We start from the raw sequence: 14,973 nt of genomic DNA on the forward strand, positions 1-14,973 counted from the left end.
TTGGTTAGGCAGCGTGCACTATTTATCCCATTTGGTTAGCTACTATTGAGTTTATATATTATTTATGCATCTAGCTCACTAGTGGAAAAATGCTCTTTAGTCCCGGTTGCACAACCGAGACTAAACGGTCGAGACTAAAGGCCCCCCACGTGGGTTCCGCGCGTCGGGGCGAAAATATCTCCAGATTTTCTAATTTTATTTTTTTTCACTCCATTTTTTTTCTATTTTTTCGGAATTTCTATTATTTCAGTTTGTTGCATAGTTTAGTCTCTATCTCTAACTATACTTATCTCTACTCAAATTACTTACTCGTGGTCAAACTTCCCGCTCGGTCACCCATCCTCCCGCACTAGCACGCTTAACTTCCGAGTTCCATTCCGTCCCGTATCCAAGTGCTTCGCGCGTATGTATGTGATACTAGTATCCTATCAATCCTATTAACATGTTGGTCGATGTCACATTTATTTTTTGTTTGAATTTCAAATAATTCTTTTAATAAACAAAAGTAATGATGTAATAATAATCTTGAATAAATAAATAACCATCAACTTTTTAATTCGTATTATTTTTAATTTTTTAATTTTTTTTGCCAAACCTAAAACCTAAAAATTTGAAAATTTAAAAATTGGGTAAAAGTAATAGTAATCTTTATGCAGGATGCAATTATTAATTTTAATTTTTAAAAAAATAAAAAAATATAAAATCTGTAATTTATAGCAAAAACTAAAATCTTCCTGCTTTCGTATTTTCATTTAGAATTTTGAGAATCTAAAATTTGGCTAACCGGGTAAACCCTTTAGTCCCGGTTGGTAGCCCTTTAGTCCCGGTTGGTGTTACCATTAGTCCCGGATCAAAGTATTTGGGGACTAATGGGTTGGGATGAAAGGCCTTTTTTCTACTAGTGCTAGAGTTATGTATGGCTACCTCGGCCTGCTTAATTTGCATATTGAAGCCACGAGCTAGAGTTGTGTGCATACATGCAGGGTTAATCATCTATTTAGCTAGTCTAGTCTAGTGCAAAGAGGAGTTTGGCAAGGAAAGCTTAGCTAGATTTATGTATGCACATTGTTTTTGTACTGGTGTTGTGAGGATGACACGAGGCTGAGTAAACACGTTGCTGCATGTTGTACTAAAAAAATCTGTGTACTTGAGACTGAAGTTTGATGGGAGAAGACATCAATACATGCTGCTACCCTTTTTAAGTTGTTTATGCATGCAGCAAGTTGCTTGTACAATTTAGCCATGCCAAGCAGGCTGCTATATGTAACTCGACTGAATAGACTTCAGCATAAATTAGTGTCTCGGAGTAATTTGTCTTGGAACTTATCAATTGGTGATTTTTGTTGAGTAATTTTGTTGTAAACGTTTGTGACTTTTGTAAAAATTAGTTGGTGATTTTTATTGTAATATAATATGTACCAAATTAATTGTTTGCTTGACCACTTTTCATTGTTTGCACATACTCTAGCGCATAGGGATTTGGCGTTGCCCAGGGCCAGCTCTAGACCAAGGGCGTGGTGAGCGGCGGGAGATATTTATCCATCTGGTCCATATTACTTGCTCGTAAAATGGATGTACCTATTAAAATGTGTCTAAATACATCTATATTACTATCAAATAATATGAATCGGAGGGAGTATTGTATTTTAAAAGTAGACCCCACGGCTGAAACTAACTAGCTTTCCAAATTCATCTGATATTCGATTTAGGAAAATAAGTAGTCATTTTCAATCAACTCGAGAAGGCAAACTGAACAACTCTTTCCGATTTTTGTGAAAAGAATGGATCAAAGGTCAAAGTTTGGTCAACTCTATCGTGGTTCAACTGAAAGCTAGTCTTTAAAACTTTGTGGTATTACAAATTAGAAGGGGCCCACGAAAATTGAGGATACCTTTTCATGTGTAGTACTGTCAGAATTTAACTTTAACAACGTCCAACACACATTGCCCGGCTTGGCAACCCCTACAATGCTGAGTGAGTTGAGACATACTCCAGCACACACGATGAATCATCTTCGCCAACGCCAAAGCCCTATGTGCTAAAGTATGTGATGAGAGACCATCCAGAAAGCATGTTGTGGCTCTCGGAGCATGGTGAGCGGAGGGAGATATTTATGGGTCTTTCATTTATTGTATTCCAAAATAGATCCAACGGCTGAAATCAAACTAGATGGCAAAAATTCATCGGAATATTCCTTTCATACAAATAGGTATCTGTTTTCAATCAACTCGACGAGGCAAACTCAACCAGGTTTCCGATTTTGCATGCGACCAATTGTTCAAAAGTTTAAAGTGTGGTCTCTCCCTCGATTTATGACAAAACTACTCTAAAAAAATGGAGGTATATATTACAACACTAGAAAGGGCCTGCAAACATTGAGGATACCTTTTCCTTGCCGTCAGATTTCAAGAACGTCCAGCACAGATCGCCCGGCTTGGCAACCCCTACAATTCCGAGTGAGTTGAGACAGAGCACAAACGCTGAATCATCTTTGGAAACTCCGGAGCCCCACGCGTTGAAGTATGCGTCGATAGACCATTGAGAGAGCAAGTTGGGGCTCTCCGAGGGCACCAGCAGCGTGGTGAGCGGTGGGAGCTGTGTGAGTTGGCAGGTGAGCGGGTTGAGCAGCCGGATGAGGTGGTTGTGGTCATCGCTGAGCAGCACGAGGAGGCCCTCGCAGCTGTGGCCGAGCACCTTGTGGCCACGGAGCTCCGGGAGGTCCACCCAGATGGACTCGCCGGTGCAGGTGTTGAGGAAGCGGAGGCGGTCGGGCGTGGCGCGTACATCTCGGAAGATAGTCCACCGGTGGGGATGGAACCGGCGGTCGAGCCAACCTTGCGCTCGTGGATCCACGGAGCACCGCCGCCACGAGCGACACACGGCACGGAAGCGGATGTAGTCGGCGACGTCGTAGGCGAGGACGCGTTCCGCGATCAGCCCCGCCATGTCGTCCCCTAGATGCACACATTCCCTCCTGCAAATCATACGGGATCCATATTAATCAGGGCCGGTAATTTATTGAAGATGAAGAGATAGTTTAAGCTCAGATTGTAGTAGTAACAAACTTGGTGGAGCAGGTGGCGAGGTCGGCGCGTGCGCGCTTGGTGCAGCAATAAGGGCGCCGACGTTTTCTTATTGGCCTGAACACCTGAGACCACCAGGGGCGGCGGACCCAGCGCACTAGCGGCATCCGCTTTGCCCGACGAGACGGGGCATTGGATGATCGGGCGGCTTCCATCCTGCCTTGTTGCTGTCGCGGTGCAGCCCCAGGCCTAGGGTATAAAAAGGCTTCCGGAGGTCGGCAAGTCGTACGCAAACGGATCTCTATCCATCCAATAATACGATCAACTAGCTAGCTACTCCCAAGTCCTGCGATTCTTGACAAACCAAACGTATCAGTATGTCGAGGGTTTTAGGGACGAGCGATATCATTATGAAGCTCTGTTTATTGATCGCTCGGGTGAGAACTGAGTTCCAACTCAGTGGGCAAGCCAGTGAGTAGCCAGTGTTTGCTAACTAGGTTGGAACCGAAAACCTGATCGGCTCGGGTTGCGTGTTAATATATGCACCAGAAGAGCCCTGGGCGTGGCGTTTACAAAGACCAGGTCGGACCAAAGTCCAGACCCTATACGGGACTGTTTTATATTTCCAACAGCCCCCCTTAATCTAAACTTGGTACAAGATTTAGATTACGCCTAAACTCATAAAGATTTCTAACAGGAAGAGCTTTAGTAAAACCATCTGCAACTTAATCTTTGCTAGAGATAAACTTTATAGCCAACTTCTTCGCAGCAACTCTTTCTCGAACAAAATGAAAATCTATTTCAATGTGTTTTGTGCGAGCATGGAAAACTGGATTTGCAGATAAGAATGTGGCACCCAAGTTATCACACCAAAGACATGGCTTCTCTTGCAATCTAACTCCAAGTTCATTTAGAAGAGCTTCAACCCAGATCATTTCAGCTGTAGCATTAGCTAGTGACTTATACTCTGCTTCTGTACTAGATCTTGAAACAGTAGCCTGTTTTCGAGCATTCCAAGAAACCAAATTTGGTCCAATGAATATAGCAAAACCCCCGGTAGAGCGCCTATCATCTGGACAACCTGCCCAATCTGCATATGAAAAAGCACTTAAAAGTGTGGATGAAGACGGCTGAAACGTTATACCAAAACCAATTGTATCCTTCACATATCGCATTATCCTCTTGACAGCTGTCCAATGGGCAGTAGTTGGAGCATGAAGAAACTGACATACTTTGTTTACTGAATAAGCCAAGTCTGATCTGGTGAGAGTAAGATACTGCAAACCTCCAACAATACTTCTGTATTTAGTACTATCTTCAATGCCAAGAGGGTCTCCAACAACAAGAGACAGAGGATCTGTAGTAGATAGAGGTGTAGGAGCAGCCTTACACATTGTCATACCAAGTTTGCTAAGCAAATCAGATGCATACTTTTCCTGGGTTAACAACAACCCCTTCGGCGACCTCTTCACTTCAATGCCTAAGAAATAATGTAAATCACCAAGATCCTTGATAGCAAAATGTTCATTTAACTGTCGAAGTAAAGCTGAAATAGCACCATTAGAAGAACTGGTGACTATGATAGCATCAACATAAATCAGAATATAGATAGTGATTCCTGCCCTCTTGAAAAGAAACAATGAAGTATCTGTCTTGGAAGGAACAAAACCAAGATCATGTAATTTAGAACTTAGTCGAGAATACCATGCACGAGGAGCTTGTTTTAGGCCATATAAAGCTTTATCAAGTTTGCAAACATGATGAGGAGCATTGGGATTTTCAAAACCTGGTGGTTGCCTCATGTAGACTTCCTCCTCCAGAACAACATGCAAAAACGCGTTCTTGACATCTAGCTGTCGCAAACTCCAACCTCTAGAGACTGAAATAGCTAACACTGTTCTGATAGTAGCTGCCTTAACAACTGGACTGAAAGTATCCTCATAATCAATACCATACCGTTGTTTAAAACCTTTTGCAACCAGACGAGCTTTGTACCTATCAATAGTACCATCTGCTCGTCGCTTGATGCGATAAAGCCATTTACAGTCTATCAAATTTCGACCAGAACTTGAAGGAACTAAGTGCCACGTTTTGTTTTTAATCAAGGCATCATGTTCTTCCTCCATGGCCACGCGCCAGTGAGGATTTTCAAGTGCTTCAGACAGAGAGCGAGGTTCATCTGTAGATACAAGCAGCCCTTACCTTATAGTGCCATCAGTATAAACTTTCGGATTTTTAATACCTTTTTGTAGCCGAGTTTGTACACGAGCCATAGGAGAGACTGCAGCAGGAGAATGCACAGAAGATCCAGGAGAATCTGCCCCAGAATCTGCATTGTTTTCAGCACTAGAATCATCAGTGTCTTCAGCGTCAGAATTAGCATGGGGATCAGAGAAAGCCAATGATTGGCCTGATCCTGCTGGTGAGGTAGCAGCAGGAAGCTGCATGCTGCTGCTGTCGTCGGGCGTGGGGACGTTGGGCGTGCGTGCGCGCGCGTTGTCGCTGAGCGTGCCGCTGCTGTCAGGTGCAAGAGGCGGGGACCGCGGCGGGGCCCGAGATGGCGACCTGCGACGACGCGAATAAAAGAGAGGCGCGTGTGGCTGGCGCGCGCGGGAGCCTGGAGTGGACAGCGACACCTCGGGAGCAGCGGGAGCAGCAGACCGGTCTGCCTCGGGATCAGCTTGCACGGCAGACGAGGTACGAGGAGGATCGCTGTGGGATCGCGCGCCAGAATTGTCGTTTTCTCCAGAGTTGGAACTTGGCTCATTTTGAGCAGTGTCTTCACTGTTTTGGCTCAAATTTTCTGCTGTATCTTCACCAGCCTGCAATGCATCAGTAATAGGCACAAAAGTAGTCATATGATCATTAGTTTGTGACACATCCTCATGCAAGATAGGTGACATAGATGGAAGGAGAAGAAGTTCCTTCCGAAGAAGAGGGCCGGCATTTGGACAAAGTGCAGCGAAAGGGAACACATTTTCATCGAAGACGACATCTCGAGAGATATAAACCCGTCCTGTGGATATGTCTAGACATTTGACTCCTTTATGAAGAGGGCTATAACCAATGAAAACACAATGCTTGGAGCGAAAAGCAAGTTTGCGTGTGTTATAGGGTCGAAGATTTGGCCAACAAGCACAACCAAAAGTTCGAAGAGCATCATAATTTGGTGTGACATGGAGAAGCCTCTCAACAGGAGTATCAGAATTAATGACTTTGCTAGGGAGAAGGTTTATCAGAAAAGTGGCTGTGAGAAACGCTTCATCCCAATATTTTAGAGGCATAGATGCATTAGCTAGCAAAGCAAGACCAACTTCAACTATGTGGCTATGTTTTCTTTCAGCAGAGCCATTTTGTTGGTGAGCATGAGGGCATGAGACATGGTGAGAGATACCAACTTGTTGAAAAAAGGTATTGAGTTTTTCATACTCCCCTCCCCAATCAGTTTGCATAGTAATAATTTTCCTGTTGAACTTGCGCTCAACATATTTCTGAAACTGAAGAAAAGCTTGATGAACATCAGAACGCTTTTTAAGCAAATATATCCATGTAAACTTGATAAAATCATCGATAAAGCTTACATAATAGGCATGTTTCCCAGCAGAGAGAGGAGCAGGACCCCATACATCAGAAAAGACTTGTTCCAAAGGAACACTGGATCTACTGGTGGAAGTAGGATAAGGTAACTGATGCATTTTAGCTAACTGACATGAATCACAAACATATGGGGTAATCTCTAGGGTGTAAGCTATTTTATTTTTCCTAAGAACCTGTTGAATGATAAACGAAGACGGATGTCCTAAGCGGCGATGCCATGTAGATGATGACGGCTTTATTGTGATGAAGGCATGCTTGGAGGATTCATTGGAGATGGGCATCAGGGGATAAAGACCTCCATAGCATGGACCTCTAAACAGGATTCTTCGAGTTGCTTGGTCCTTGATCAAAAAGAAGAAGGGATGAAATTCAATATAGACATGATTATCAAGTGTAAATCTATGCACTGACAAGAGATTTTTCGAAGCACTTGGAACATGAAGAATATCATGGAGATGAAAAGAATTATGAGGAGTGCACAAAACTGAATGACCAATATGACTAATATGCATACCTGTGCCTTCTGCTGTGCGAACACAATCTTGTCCATTATATGTATCATGAGTAGTGAGCTTGTTCAGCTCGCCTGTGATATGATCAGTGGCCCCTGTGTCATAGTACCAGTTTGTATCAACTCCTTGGGACGCAAAATTAGCCCCCTTGTCTCCACCACGATCACGATCACCATTGTCACCACGGTCATCACCATAGCGCCACCAGCACTCCTTAGCAGGATGTCCATGAATGTCACAGATTTGACAAGTAGTGTCAACATATGGAGTAGGCTGACGACGAGGACGCCCACCACCATCACGGCGGCCTTGATAGCCTCCACCATCACGGCGGCCTTGGTAGCCACCACCATCGCGGCGACCTTGATATCCTCCACCATCACGGCGATCACGATCATCTCGGCATCCACGATCATCACGACGATCTTGAGGGCGACGGTCATCAGCACGTCCACGGTCATCACGCCAGTCTTGAGGGCGACGGTCATCACCACGTCCGCGGTCATCACGCCAGCGTTCTTGGCCACGGGAGGGAGGATCCGGGCCACGTGGGGAAGGACCGCGATGTGCAACGTTTGCCGAGGATGAGAACCCAACATCTTCAGTTTTGTGGAGACGATCATAGGCTTGAACTTGATCAAATAGGTCCGACAGAGAGGTGGCCGGGTTGGCACGGACGGCGGTAATGAGGTTGTTGTAGGGGCTGCCAAGACCATTCAGGACATACCAGATGAGTTCATCTTCATCCAATGGTTTTCCCGCAGCAGCAAGTTCAGAGGCAAGCGTCTTCATCTTGGCAAAATACTTCTCGGCAGATAGATCATGCTTCTTGGTGTCGTTGAGAGCACCTCGCAGTTGCTGCACCCGAGACTTAGATGCGGCCGAGACATGGGAGTTTAGGGCAGCCCAGACTTCAGAGGAAGTTTCCAATCCACTTACATGAACAAGGACATCAGGAGATAGAGCATTCAACAGCCATCGGAGAACCTGTTGATCACGAGCAATCCAAGTGGAGTACTCAGGATTTTCGACGACCATCTTCTTCTGGTTAGAGTCTTCAACCTCAATCTCCGCAGTGGGTGCCTTCTCAGTTCCTTCAACGAGATCCAGGACACATGCACCGCGAAGAGCAGGGACGACGAGAGCCTTCCAGACCAGGGCGTTCTCGCGGGTGAGGAGTTGTGTTGGGGGAGCCCCGAGGGTGGCGGCCAATGCCGTCGTGGATGAAGAAGAGGCCATGGGCTTGGGTGTTGGTTTGGCTTGGGTTTAGGTTTTGGCGGCGGCGGCAGAGAGGCTGCGGCAGCGGCAGAGGTTTTGTCGTGGGTTTTGGCGGCGGCGGCAGAAAAACTATGGCGGCGGCAGGGTTTCTTGTCGTGGGTTTTGGCGGCGGCGGCAGAAGAGCTGCGGCGGCGGCAGAAGAGCTGCGGCGGCGGCAGGGTTTAACGGCTGGCTTGGTTTTGTGTTTGGCGGCGGCGGCAGTTGAGCTACAGCGGCGGCAGGGTTTTCTGGTTTGCGGCGGCGGTAGGTTTTTCAGGCGAGAGCTAGGTTTAGGAGGAGTTGCTCTGATACCATGTTTGCTAACTAGGTTGGAACCGATAACCTGATCGGCTCGGGTTGCGTGTTAATATATGCACCAGAAGAGCCCTGGGCGTGGCGTTTACAAAGACCAGGTCGGACCAAAGTCCAGACCCTATACGGGACTGTTTTATATTTCCAACAGCCAGCTCACCTGGGTTCGAATCCCCATCTCGTGATAATTTCGCAGTGAGGGGCGAACTTTAAACCGGGTTATCATCCTAGCGTCTATCCGCTGGGAGAGTCTCATCCTACCTAACAACGTATAGCCAAAGGGAGGAATCATTCCCCGTTGGTCAACGTTTTTTATTGATCGCTCGGTGCTGCAGTTTTGGCACATCTTCTTCGGCTGGCAGATAATTCTTTTCGAGGACTAGAGGTCGTTGTTCTAAGGAAACTATATCAGTTACCTTCTGGTATCTTTGGTGGATGAGACGTCGTCGTACACATGATGAAGTAGTACCGCCACCGATCAATAGATGCAGACTATCCATCCTAGGCATGACAGCGAATGCAGCAAAGGTTGCCAGGGGGATTACCCGATAAGGAGATGCAAAGTGGACGAGGCCTGATCCACGACATGTGAAAATCAATGTTGATGCTTCCTTTCATGTTGGATCGGTTGGGGCAGTCCTGCGAGATTACCAAGGTAACTTTATAGCTGCAACAAGCCTTCTTCTCCCCACATATCTTCAGTTGCGATGGCGGAAGTGACGGCAATGAAGGAAGGGCTATCTTTAGCATCCAGGATGGATGTAATAGAGTTGTGGCCGAGTCTGCAGTTGAAACAATCTAAGCTCTCGTAGGAGAAACGAGGTGGTGGAGTAATTCTTCAGCTATATATGTGGATTCTGTGGACTTGGTGTCATCGATTGGAACAATAGTTTTTAAGTATTGCCCAAGGAAAGCAAATCAGGTAGCTCACGAGATTGTTAGAGTTTGTTTTCTTAATAAAGATTCTTGTAATTGGATCGATGAACCCTCTAGCATTCTTTTAGACAAACTCATTAACGATGTAACTATAATCGATAATTAATAAAATCCACAGCACTACTGCTGTTTCCCTAGAAAAACGTATCAGTATGTAATGTATTAAAAAAAGATTGAGACCTGCTCCCTGTACTCAAGAAGGGGGGCTTGTTTCGACAGCATCTCTCTGGCACTACAGGTTTCCTTCTGCTTTGGACTGACCTAATTCCACAAAGCAACATAGAAGGATAAAAATTGTAGCATAGGTGTCACTAACTAGCTAAAGTTTGGCTTTAATGAAACCATGAATCATGATCAAATTAAGATAAAAAATCGTATGAAGCAGATCATGTTTTATAAAGGAAATCAGAATGGCATACAACTTCTATGACTATGAGTGTATGACACAAGCAACCCAATGTGACTCATCAACAGGCTGTGTTTGGTAGCTCTACCAAGCTTCAAGATATAAATAAAGTTAATCGCTGTACAAAAGAACCATGTTGAACAGCATTAGTCAGACGCGGCACTATAAGACTTGAGGACCAGATATTAGAAGCGTTACCATTAAGCTTGTTAAGACCAAGCAGTTATTATTCAAGCCCAGTAGAGTTATATGATTATAGCAAAGATTAAGCAGCAGTTCAGCACATAGAAAATATTTTCCACTTACTACGTTCTGATGCCTCTAGACAACCAAATAAAAAATAAATTGCAGAGAAGACAGCCGTAGCAATAGAATTCAGGACTATTTCAGGTGAGAAATTGGAGAACCATAATATTGTCCTAATATTATAAATAGCACAGTAAGGTGCATTTGAAAGATAGAAGCAACACATTTTGATAGGATAAGAGTCTACTTCTAGCTAGAATTACATAAATGCCCCTCAACAATGAATGTTTGCAGATTGCATTGGCAAGAGTACAATGTGACAAGAAAGCTAGAAGAATAAAAGGGAATCTAACTTTGACGCGATGATATCAGAACTAGGAGACTCCTCGCATGTCTTATGTATCAGTATAGTATCAGCTTCCCATAACATAATAAATCAGTAAAAAAATGTGGGCACTATCATGTACGCTGACCAGGTAGATATCCTTTCATGGCTTGACTCTTCACTGTTCCTAGACTAGCAGTCTGGCAGAATCATGCTTACAACTAACAAGCCAGATATATTTAAGCGAAAGTCAGAAGAAAATAAGAAACAACCAAAATTAAACAGTCGTAGCAGCATGTTTGGCATAGGTAGAAAAACCAGAGAATCGCACAAACACCATGCTGCATAGATAAATAAAAGGGTAGGAGTATATATTGATATATTCTCCAACTGAACTAGATCTTTTAGCACAACATGCAACAGTGTGTTGGTTCAACATCACCTCCTCACAAGGCCAGTAAAATATCATGTGCATACTATGCCTTTTCCTTTAAGGGCTAAACTCCTCTCCACCATAGACTAGTTGTATGTATGCTGGTTGAATCAATACGCTCTTCGACAGTATTGGACAAAGACAGACAGTCAACGAGAGTATGCGGCTGTGGCACCAAGTTAAAGTAGAGTTGGATGCTTCCGTTTCCGAGATGATATGCTCGAGCTTTGAATATACTTGTCTCTGCAATGTCAAAGCTGAAGTAGACGGCGTAAGCACTCATGGTGCCGGAGGGGAAAACCTCTAGAGGCACCGAAAAAGAGCAATGGAAGCCCGCGAACACCGCACTGCCGCCTAAGCTGTCGACCAGGAATAGTGTCCCGCTGTCCAAATCAACTCGATAAGCGTCACATAACCTCCCAGATTTAAATCCCGTGTTCAGTAGTTGTCCGCAACGACGATGTACTAGCATCAGCTCCCCGCAATTGTCTACAAGGTGCATGCTATCCGAAATTGGCGAGACAAGCATACTCAGCTCGGCAGCCACCTTAAGCTGTGGTGGCTGATCTGCACCCAAGTCCAGCACCATGACACCACTGTGGTTAACACAGTAGAAGCGGCCTGCAAACATGAGAGGTGCCGTTGTCATCCCATTAGCACTGTAGTCCAGCAAATTCCAGGAGTCATCGCCGGGCTTAGCCATGCCAATCATGCGGAGCTTGCTGAAGCATAGCACCACCGTTGAATCATCATTGGCAATGCCGGAGCCCCACGCCTTGAATTGCCCATCGAAATAGACATTATCCTCTGAAAGCTTGTCGTGATCCTTTGGAGGCAGTAGAGTGGTGAGTGGCGGGAGCTCAGTGAGGTGGCGGGTGAGCGGGTTCAGCAGGCGGACGGTGGCGCGCTGTGGCTTGTGGACCAGAACGAGGAGTCCCTCAGGGGTTACAGCGAGCAGCAGATGGTCACGGAGCTCCGGGATGTTGACCTGCACGCAGTCGCCGGTGGATGTGTTCAGGAAGGAGCGGCGGTCCGGCACGGCGAGTTCCTCGCGGAGCATGACCCAGCGCCGGGGATGGAACCGGCGACCCAGGCCTCCGTGCGCGCGCGGGTCCGCGGAGCACCGCCGCCACGAACGGCACACGGCGCGGAAGCGGACATAGTCAGCGACGTCGCACGCGAGAACGCGGTCGGCGATCAGCCCCGCCGGCCCGTCCCCGAGCTCCGCGCAGTCCCTTGTTGAGACAGGAGAGCAGCATGGAGCCATGGAGCGGTTCGTGCGTGCTCAGCCAGCCCGCGGATGGGGCGCCTTGGATGGGATCTCGGCCGGTTAACCTGGCCGGAAGAGAGCAGATGGGGCTGCGCCGCCGCAGTGTGGCTCCTCCTAGCTGGAAGTGATAGAATTTGTTGGGCCTTTCTTTTGCCTATGTTTCTGTGTTGTTGCGTTAGAGCCCACGCCGGCATTATTAATTCTGCCTTCTTCTTTTATTTGGCAATTGTTGTGGTCTTTTACAAAATAGTAACCTATTTATTGAAAATAAATTGTGAAGCTGAAGCAATAATTTCAAAAAAAAAAATTTGTGGAAAAGGGCTAACAGGCCCCAATTTCATTACTGAAATTCAGAGTTTTTCAGGTTCACAACCTGATACAGAAAACATTGTAAAGCTGGCTAACTCCAGACTTCACCACAAACAAACCAAGCTAGGTCTAACTGCCACCACACTAAAGTACCCATCAAACATACATCACATCTGCCACTTTATACCACAGAACCTCCGGCACACAAACCTTTACTCCTGAGACAACTACTAACATATTACAAACAAGTCACTGGCATTGTTCATGAAGACGTCAGTCCCGCCTAGTTATCAATCCTCGAGGTAACTGGATCCCAACTGTGACGACCACTGAACACCTCATACGCCACCATCGCCATTTTACTGGCTCCTCGTTGCAACAGTCTTTGTAGCCCTTTTTTTTTTTTACAAAATTGCCCATTCGTTCAAGAAATGGCATAAGTAAAGAACTATATTAGTTGGGTCCCCAGGTCTAATCCCTTGAAAACATGATTTATTCCTTGTTTTCCACAAAGTCCAAAATAAAGTTGCAGTACCAATTAACAGTAACTTTCTATCTCTCCCGCACGAAGAAGAAAACCACCCTTGATATAGATCAGAAAAAGAGGAAGGCTTAGAATATATCCCTAGTGAGACACATGATATATTCCACATGTATTTGGCTAGAGGACAACTAAAAAATAAGTGCTCAACAGATTCTACTGCCCCGCAAAACTCGCATAACTGAGTCCTTTCCAACTTTTTTTCTTTAGATTATCTCTTGTTAACACCCTATTTTTGATAACCAACCAACTAAAAACCTTTATTCTCAACGGAATTTTTAAGGGCCACAAGAATTTATAAGGAAATCTAACTCTACACGCCATCAAATAAGAATAAAGAGATTTCACTGTGAAGACACCAGTTTTCGTTAACAACCACCTTACTCTATCCCGCGTTTCACTTAATCTCACATTACAACACATACTCTTAAGATTCTCCCACGTATCCGCAGTTTCTTCTCTAAGAAAGCGTCTAAATTTCATACATGACCAACCTTTAGTAAAGACAGTATTCACTGTAATATGATGACTAAACGTCAAATTATAAAGTCTAGGAAACATCAGATAAAGTGGTTTTTGCCCCCACCACCTATCCTCCCAAAACCTTGTTTTACAACCATCTCCTAAAACTCTTTCACAATAAGTATAAAAGATATCTTTAACCGAAACAACACCTGACCAGAAATGAGAATTTGTAGGAGACGAACGACATTGAGTCAAAGTCTTTTTCTTCAAGTACTTTGCTCTAATCATCTCCTGCCACAATCCATTTTAATTTTCTAACTTCCAAAGCCATTTACATAAAAGACTTATATTCTTAACATTTATATTAGTAACACCTAAACCACCTTGCTCTTTTGGACGACACACATCCGTCCACCTTACCAAATGATACTTTCTAACACCCTGTTTCTCTTGCCATAATAATCTAGCTCGAAAAAAGTCATACCTCTTAATAACACCTTTTGGCACTCTAAAAAAGGACATCATGAAACTAGGAACATTGCTTAAACAATTCTTCACTAAAATTAGTCTACTGCCAATCGAAATCAAATTTCCTTTCCAAGAAGCAGCTTTCTTTTCCACTTTATCCTCCGAATCCTTCCAATGACTATCAGCAAGTTTTTTATAATGCATTGGTACCCCAAGATACTTGAAAGGGAACTTACCAGTTTTACAAGTAAAAATTCTAGCAAACTCTTCCTGTTTTTCTATTGCAGCACCAAAGCAATTTACCTCGCTTTTATGAAAATTAATTTTTAACCCTGTCAATTGCTCAAAAATACAGAGTATAAACTTAAGATTTCTAGCCCCTTCAAGATCATCTTCTAGTAAGAAAATCGTGTCATCTGCGTACTGGATAATGGCTATCCAGCAGATCACTAGCTAAACCACATAAAAGCCCATTGTCTTGTGCTCTTTGAACTAGAACAGACAAGACATTAGCGCCCGAGTTAAACAACAAAGGAGAAAACGGATCACCCTGTCGTAAATCTTTTTTAGTTTGAAAATAAGGCCCTAACTTGTCATTTACCATGATACAAACCTTACCCCCTTGCACCACTACTTTAGTCCAATTTATAAATTCTATCGGAAAACCTTTCATCTTCAAAACTTTAAACATAAATTCCTAGTTTATTTTATCATATGCCTTCTCAAAGTCGATTTTAAACAAAACACCAGATTTCTTTTTTCTATACACATGATGCATTGTTTCATGTAAAACAACTACATTATCAAAAATATACCGACCCTTAATGAAAGCAGATTGTGCTATGGATATGACTTTATCCGCCACCACCATAG

The 14,973-nt window shown here is 44.4% G+C and overlaps 1 protein-coding gene across 1 annotated transcript; it reads right to left on the bottom strand.

The window, feature by feature from the left end:
* Nucleotides 1-9,869: 9,869 nt before the first annotated feature.
* LOC139838310 (uncharacterized) lies at nucleotides 9,870-12,314 on the bottom strand. The gene is made up of 2 exons (XM_071827718.1): nucleotides 11,285-12,314; nucleotides 9,870-9,898 (listed from the first exon to the last, which is right to left on the bottom strand). Exons 1-2 carry the CDS (start codon nucleotides 12,312-12,314, stop codon nucleotides 9,870-9,872), a joined length of 1,059 nt encoding a protein of 352 aa, XP_071683819.1.
* Between the last annotated feature and the right edge of the window lie 2,659 nt (nucleotides 12,315-14,973).

This window comes from Lolium perenne, chromosome 3 (assembly GCF_019359855.2).
Source record: "Lolium perenne isolate Kyuss_39 chromosome 3, Kyuss_2.0, whole genome shotgun sequence".
Classification (NCBI taxonomy): Eukaryota; Viridiplantae; Streptophyta; class Magnoliopsida; order Poales; family Poaceae; genus Lolium; species Lolium perenne.

What these genes read in the sequence shown, in the direction of transcription:
- LOC139838310 (XM_071827718.1), bottom strand. Translation starts at nt 12,314, where the DNA reads ATGGCTCCATGCTGCTCTCCTGTCTCAACAAGGGACTGCGCGGAGCTC. An exon ending in CTTTGACATTGCAGAGACAA is followed by an intron (nt 9,899 to 11,284) that starts GTATATTCAAAG and finishes TTGTGGAATTAG; the next exon opens with GTCAGTCCAAAGCAGAAGGA.